Source organism: Ambystoma mexicanum, chromosome 10 (assembly GCF_040938575.1).
Source record: "Ambystoma mexicanum isolate Mex_15411 chromosome 10, UKY_AmexF1_1, whole genome shotgun sequence".
NCBI classification, from domain to species: domain Eukaryota; kingdom Metazoa; phylum Chordata; class Amphibia; order Caudata; family Ambystomatidae; genus Ambystoma; species Ambystoma mexicanum.
The window spans coordinates 1,314,997,942-1,315,005,584 of record NC_090932.1 but is presented as its reverse complement, the minus strand read 5'-3'; the positions used below and the strand labels follow the sequence as shown (position 1 = coordinate 1,315,005,584).

The following is a 7,643-nucleotide window of genomic DNA, read 5'->3' as shown; positions in this document are numbered from 1 at the left end:
ATACGTGGCACCAAAGAAAACAGTCTTTAAAGGATATGGGCTTTTATTAACCACTACTGGAGGGAATGTAACAGTTTATGTATCTCCATATTTACCATGACAATATTTGTCTAACTTGTCATGTCAAAAAAGTACCTTGTATTTATTAGTGTGCGGTTCTTTGTGCACGCGCTAGATCCAGTTGGGCGATTAAGGCGGTGCGACTCATAAAGGGGTCTGTGTGTGTGTGGGGGGGGCGCCCGTTCTAGAGGGGGCCGCTGAGGGGCGAGCTGTGCCTAGCGAGGGAGGAGTCCAGATAACACCCAGACTCCTGATTGATGTCAGTAGGTGGCCTCTGCCTCTTGGCACCAAGTGGGAGGGGAGGGCAGAGGGGGAGAGCTTTAAAGGGCTAGAGATAACAGCCTCCCGTCACTGCCCGTGTCCTGCTGCCTGCCTGGAAGCATCCCTCAACTGGCAGCGTCCCACGCGGGGCCAAAAAGCAGCACTGGGCGCTCTCATTCCGCCTGCCTGTTCACTGGAGCAGCCTTCCCATCCTCATCTGGGCGATGGTGACCGCACTGCTCGAGTCCTGCTGACCAGAGATACCCTGGGACTAAACCCTGACCGCAGGAGCTGCCATCACATCTCTGGAGGTGCACTTACTGTGCCCACTGGCGGCACACTCGCTGCCCATGCCCTGCTGACCTGAGAACTGAAGATCATCACTGGTGCCTTCCCAATACCACCTGAAGCCCCAGGCGCGCCCTTTCATTGCTGCCAGTGCGCCCCTCCACCACCGCCCCAGCTGCAATGGGTGCCATGGAGGAGTACTACCCGGGCATGGGCGACTACTACGAGGGCTACGGGAACGAGACGGGCTTCGCGCAGTCGTGCGACGAGTCGGACTGGGAGCTCTCCTTCTCGCTGCTGCCCGTCCTCTACATGCTGGTCTTCGTGCTGGGCCTGTCCGGCAACGGCGTGGTGATGTTCACGGTGTGGCGCGCGCGGCCCCGCCGGCGCTCCGCCGACACCTACATCGGGCACCTGGCCCTGGCCGACCTGGCCTTCGTAGTGACGCTGCCGCTCTGGGCGGCCTACACGGCGCTGCGCTTCAACTGGCCCTTCGGCTCGGCGCTGTGCAAGCTCAGCAGCTACCTGGTGCTGCTCAACATGTTCGCCAGCGTCTTCTGCCTGAGCTGCCTGAGCCTTGAGCGCTACCTAGCCATCGTGCGCCCGCGGCCCGCCGGCCGGCCGCGCACCCGCGCCGCGCTGCGCCTGTCGCTGGCCGCCATATGGGCGCTGGCCGGGGTGCTGGCCCTGCCGGCGCTGCTGCTGCGCGACACGCAGGCCCGCGGCAACACCACCGTCTGCGACATGGACTTCAGCAGCGTGGCGAGCCGCGAGTACGAGCACCTGTGGATCGGGGGCCTGAGCCTGGTCACCACGGCGCTGGGCTTCGTGCTGCCCCTGCTGCTCATGACGGCCTTCTACTGCTTCATCGGCGGCCGCGTCAACGCGCACTTCCAGGGCCTGAAGGAGGGCCCCAAGCGGCGGCGCCTGCTGCGCATCATCGTGGCCCTGGTGGTGGTGTTCGCCCTCTGCTGGCTGCCCTTCCACCTGCTCAAAAGCCTCTACTTCTTGAACATGCTGGAGGTGCTGAACCTCTCGTGCGACCTGCTGGGCCTCATCTCGCGCCTGCACCCCTACGCCACCTGCCTGGCCTACATCAACAGCTGCCTGAACCCCTTCCTCTACGCCTTCTTTGATCCCCGCTTCCGCGCCCAGTGCCTCCAGCTGCTGGGCATCAAGAAGGCGCTGCAGGGCCAGCTCAGCAACATCTCGTCCACCATGAGCGCACAGACCCAGAAGTCAGAACTCCACTCACTGGCCACCAAGGTATAGGGTTGGGCTGGACAAGGGCATTTTAGCAATTGGGAGGAGTCCAGGCCCGCTATTGGGCTAGAACTGGTGTGAACTAAGTTACATAATGGCAGCGAAGCCAGTGCCTCTAAAATGCAAAAATAAGGTCGTTTGCTATGCAAGCATTCATCAGTGTATACCCCAGATAAGGACTTTGGACTAAAGGGGTACTTACTGAATGTGCCATGCCAAACAGCCAGGACTAAGGTAACGGGCATGTCGGCGACCAAGGGCTACTGCAACTGCCTTGTCTGACAGCCGCAACTGCTGAAAGTGCAGTGCCATGCAGCCAGGACTCCTACTGCAAGTTGCATATCAGACAGCCCTTTGTTCAGCAAAGACAACTGCAACCGATGGTGAAACTGGAGAATTGAAGAGACTAGCACTTTCAGAGGACATGGGGGCATACTGCATACTGGTATATATGCATGGTATATATGCAGACTCAAAGAGCCATGATGTTTTTTCCTGTCAAATTATAGGAGTCTGCAGACTCGAGACTGTGAACTCCCCGAGCCTAGGGCTCTGTCTGCTGCAAGCTGAGCCCCCCCCGAGCACTGGCCGAGGAGGGGATATACGGACCAGAGGGGCTCTGCGAAAGCGAGCTCAGACGGCAAAGCAGGCTAACTTGATTATCTTGACTCGGCCTCGGCTCATTTCCAGTGTCCCAGGGCGCAGATTCACCTCACAGTGTAATGGGATGGGTGGGACTTCCAGCCGTGGTGGCGAAAGTCCTCATCAAACACCACCTCCTGTTTAAGCACTCTGGGTGTTACCTTAATAAACGCGAGCTTTTGCTTCCGCCTGTCTTTGAAGGCGCCCTCTAGGCCGGATTAATACGAAACTGCTTTTCTGTTTGACCCAGCACTTGAAGAACATACACTGACAAAAGCTGTGAATTGGGGTGGGGGCCGGGGGCTAGGTTCTACTGTCTAATCACTCCGTAGGACACATTGTTTTGCCTCGAGCTTCCTGTGTGTGTGTATAATGTGCTTACTGCTCTTTGTGTTTTATAGTTTATGATGTGTGCATTGTGTACACTTAGCAGCCCGAGGCCCATGCCTTAACCCATGTTAACCAACCGCTCTTTCCAGTTGAGCGGATTCTGTAACATTGAGCCGTGTGCCTACAGTTGGCCATCAAAGCACTGACAATTTGTATGCAATAAAATGTTTTATTTTTTACCAGATGTTCACTGAATCTTGTGCTAAATTGCTTTTGTCTCAATTCAGTATTGTTTTAATGGGCGGGGTTGTGGGTTTTGCTAGTCACTCTTCCCAAGCAGTATTTGCAGCTCATAACAGGCCCATGTGCACGTCCTCTCCTATTGTGTTTTACACAAAACCTGGTGAAAGTGCCCCCATGTACGGAAACTTTAATCCCGCTGGAACTCGAGTGATTGCGCTGGGTTGACAGCCAGTGACGGGCGCTTTCATTCCACAGCATATTCGCGGCACTATATCCTCACAGTTTAAAACGGCGACTGGTATATATGCATGGTCGTCTGCTCGGATACGTTTTTTGTCGATGACCGTTTTTGATTAATTCCCGGCCACACTACCCGATACAGTATAATCTGACCGGACCTACATTGTCTTCGGGCAATGCTTTACCTCAACTCCCAATACATTCAACATGTTATACTGACGCTTAAATCTCGTAGGTCACGTAGGTGACTCTCGGTGGAGAGCTGAGCTCTGTATTTAAGAAAAATAAAGTATAAACTGCTGCTCAACCTCGATTTCCAAATCCCAGACAGGACCCTCTTAACTAGTTGCACCTTTAACGGCCGATACATTGACCAAGGTAGAAGTGCGTGTTATAGCGCATCGAAACGGGAGGAATGTAGCACGGTTATATAAATATGTATCACTTCAGAATTCTTAATCCGGAACCGTGCATGGACACGATAGCTGTGCCCTTAATTCTCCTATAGGCATACATGGCATCATTGTCCGTTCCGGAGACACTAATCCAGTACTGGTTTCAACTTTGCATTCTGGGATCTGTAGTACGTTGTTTATAATGAGGACATCCGGGACTACAAGTCCCAGAATACAATGTTAAAAAATAAGACTGGACTATTGTCTGCTGTATGGAATGGATACTGTCATCATGTATGCATGTGCATCTGGTAAGGGTGAATCAGCTGGGCACTATACACATACACTCTCATTTAGGCACATTACCCCCTTATTACTCTACACCCCACTGCATCGGTGAAATAGGTTCTATATTGTCTGGGTATTCCTATGGTCCCCTCATTTGCCCAAAAAACATCAACGAGTGTCTCAATATATGAATGTAATCGCACTGGCGCCGGTTGCTCCGTGTGATCTTGGGCACTGGCCGTTTTATCCTCTTGTCGCCGTCTGAACTTACCACTGTGAATTCAGTGACCCAATTTCCATTACTGGGACTCGTAGTCGCCCCGAGATTAGAACATGGCGAAGAGACAATTCTCATTCGCTTTTCATTCTATCCGTTTTATGTAGATATTTTGTAACGGTTCCCAAACCGTGTTCTGAAACAGGCCTTGGTCTGCGGAATCTCGGCGAGTCCATGTGTTCGTTGTTTTGTAAAGCTCGAGCCACGCCGCATGGGGCCACTACAAAGCGGCCCGGGCCGGAATACATCGATACAAACAAACAGAGCGGGGCAATACCGTCCAACGGTCTGTCACCCACAGACCCCTCCACCCACTAGCGGACCCCGGAACAAGACACTGGGAAAAGGTCACATTGGAACAAAACACAGCTAGGCCGCATTCATTGCGAGATTCGCACACTCCAAATGCACATTCTTTCGCCGAGCTCCGCCTGTGCTGAGCAGAGGGCTCATATCCTTTCTGCCCCAGTATAACGACGGGCCGCGGTGATACCCCCTGCCAACCTGGGTGCATAGTCTTCCTTCATAGTGTACCCTCAGTGACACTGCAGACCGGGGGCCTGATTTACAAAGCTTTGTATATCAGGCCCCGAGTGCGCGCGACGCGTGTTGGGCAAGTTTAGTGCTCTGCGGAACCGTTCTTCTGTGACCCCCGTACACGTCATTGTTTCTCTTTGTTCCTTGAATTATCCGAACCCGTATGCTCTATGCTAAATCGCCTATGGATACACTCGCACACCAAGAGCAATGGAGAGACTCAGCGTCTGCTCCTGATCTTTAGGTTGTGTGACTATAACCACGTTCCGTGACTAGTAAGTGCTGTGTCATTGGATGTTAAGTATTGTTTCTACAGATGCACGAGTCCTAATGGGTGCACATCAACGGGGGTCCACAGACAAAGGATCCTAGTGCACAGCAACACTTCCCACCACATACAAATGGTCCCTCTCACAAGCAGATATCCACACCACGTGTGCATTCTCACACAGCAAGCAGGGGTTCCCACCCTGGGCCAAGGATACCACCACAGACAAAGAAAGACGACCACAACAAGCAGGCTTTCCTACCACAGTCAACGATTCCCAGCACAGGCAAAGCTCTGCTCCAATGTTCCCATCAGTGGCCCAAGGTCCCACCACATGCAAATACCTGCACCGCAGTCCGATGTCCTAACCACGGTTGCAAGTTGGAACCACAGTCAAAGGGGGCCTGCCAAATGCAACCGTGCCCGAGCCAAAGAACAGTGCCCACCCCAGGTACAGATGTCCAGTGAGGGCAAACGAGGCAAACAGAAATAATGGCTGCCACCACAGGAAAAGGTCATATCACAGCAGATCCCCACCATATGCAAAGGGTGTCAGCATAGGGAAAGGTTCCTCCCACACAAGGGTATCACACACGTAAAAAGACAAGCACCAGAAGCCAAGGTGCCCACTAGAGTCAAAGGTTCAAGCAACAAGCTATGTCGTTCACACAGCAAACGTTTCCAAGCCCAGGGAAGCGTACACTCCACCGTCTAAGGTTAAACGCCCCCTGTCACAGTAAGATCCGGCCACACACATGCACGTCTACCACCAGAGTTAAAGGTTCAGATATAGGAATATGTTACAAGCGTAGAGAAAGGTTCATACCAAATGCAAAGAAAATTTACCTCGTGCAAAAGTTCCCAACACATGCAATGTTACCCATCAAAAGGTCCATTCCATCACAGGCAGATTTGCCAACCGCAGACACGTAAGCAACACTGGCAATGCTGCAAACCACGGCACAGGTGACCGCTACATATACAAGTTCGTACCATTTCGAGCTCCCACTCCCAGGAAAGGTGCCCACCACAGGCATCAGTTCTCACCACAGGAAACAGTCTCCGAGATAAACATTCCCACCGCATGCAAAGTTTCCTTCCACAGGTAAAGTTGTTCACTGCAGGAAATGGTCCCCTCCAGAGGCTACGTTGCCCACCACAGCAGAAGGTACAGAAAGAGGCAAATATTCCCACCATAGGCAGCCCCTCCCACCACAGGTACAGGCCTCCACCGAAAGGAACCTCCCTTGTACACGCCAAGGTGCCTTCCACAGTTTAAGATTTTCACCACAGGAAATGATACCCTCCACAGGCTGTGTTTCCCACCACAGGAGAAGGTATCCAAAAGAAGTACAGATGTCTGCCACAGAAAACACTTCCCACCACAGGTTACGGTCTCCAGAGTTAAACATTCCCACCACATGCAAAGGTGCCTTCCACAGGTAAAGACTTTCACTGCATGAAATGATCCCCTCCACGTGCTATGTTTATCACCACAGGAGAAGGTACCCAAAACAGGCAAAGATGTCTGCCACAGGAAACACGTCCCACCACAGGTAAAGGTCTCCACCGACAAAAAAACGTTCCGATCACATGCAACGGTGTCTTCCATAGGTGAAGATGTTCACCACAGGAAATGGTCACCTCCACAGACTAGCTTTCCCATCACAGAAGTAGGTACCCAAATGAGGCAAAGATGCCCACCGTACACAGCACTTCCCACCACAGGTAAAGGCCACCAGAGATACACGTCCCCATCACATGCAAAGGTGCCTTCCAAAGGTAAAGGCTTACACCACAGGAAATGATCCCCTCCACAAGCTATCATTCCCATCACTGCAGAAGGTACCAAAAAGAGCCAAAGATGCCCACCATACACAGCACTTCCCACCACAGGTAAAGGCCACCAGAGATAAACGTCCCCATCACAGGCAAAGGTGTCTTCCACAGGTAAAGCCTTAGACCACAGGAAATGGTCCCATCCATAGGCTATGTTTCTCACCACAGGAGAAGGTACCCAACACAGGCAAAGATGTCTGCCACAGGAAACACTTCCCACCGCAGGTAACGGTCTTCACAGAGAAAAAACGTTCTGATCACATGCAATGGTGTCTTCCATAGGTAAAGATTTTCACCACAGGAAATGGTCTCCTCCACAGACTATCTTTCCCATCACAGAAGTAGGTACCCAAATGAGGCAAAGATGCCAACCATACACAGCACTTCCGAACACAGGTAAAGGTCTTAAGAGATAAACGTCGCCATCACATACAAAGGTGCCTTCCACAGGCAAAGACTTTCACCACAGGAAATGGTCTCCATAGCCTATCTTTGTCATCACAGGAGAAGGTACCCAAAAGAGGCAAAGATGCCCACCATAGGCAGCTTTTCCCACCACAGGTGCAGGCCTCCACCGAGATGAATCATCCTTGCACACGCATGGTGCCTTCCACAGGTAAAGATTTTCAAAGCAGGAAATAGTCCCCTCCACAGACTATGTTTCCCACCACAGGAGAAGGCACCCAAAAGAGGTAAAGAGCCCCCCCCCCCC

At 52.4% G+C, this 7,643-nt stretch overlaps 1 protein-coding gene across 1 annotated transcript; it reads left to right on the top strand.

Moving 5' to 3' along the window:
• The first annotated feature begins 399 nt into the window (after window positions 1-399).
• On the top strand, window positions 400-3,088 carry LOC138492306 (apelin receptor A-like). Its single transcript, XM_069619351.1, has one exon. The coding sequence runs from the start codon at window positions 790-792 to the stop codon at window positions 1,879-1,881; it is 1,092 nt and encodes a 363-aa protein (XP_069475452.1). The 5' UTR covers window positions 400-789; the 3' UTR covers window positions 1,882-3,088.
• The last annotated feature ends 4,555 nt before the right edge of the window (window positions 3,089-7,643 follow it).

Excerpts from the sequence above, each read along its gene's own strand:
- LOC138492306 (XM_069619351.1), top strand. The coding sequence starts at position 790 with ATGGGTGCCATGGAGGAGTACTACCCGGGCATGGGCGACTACTACGAG.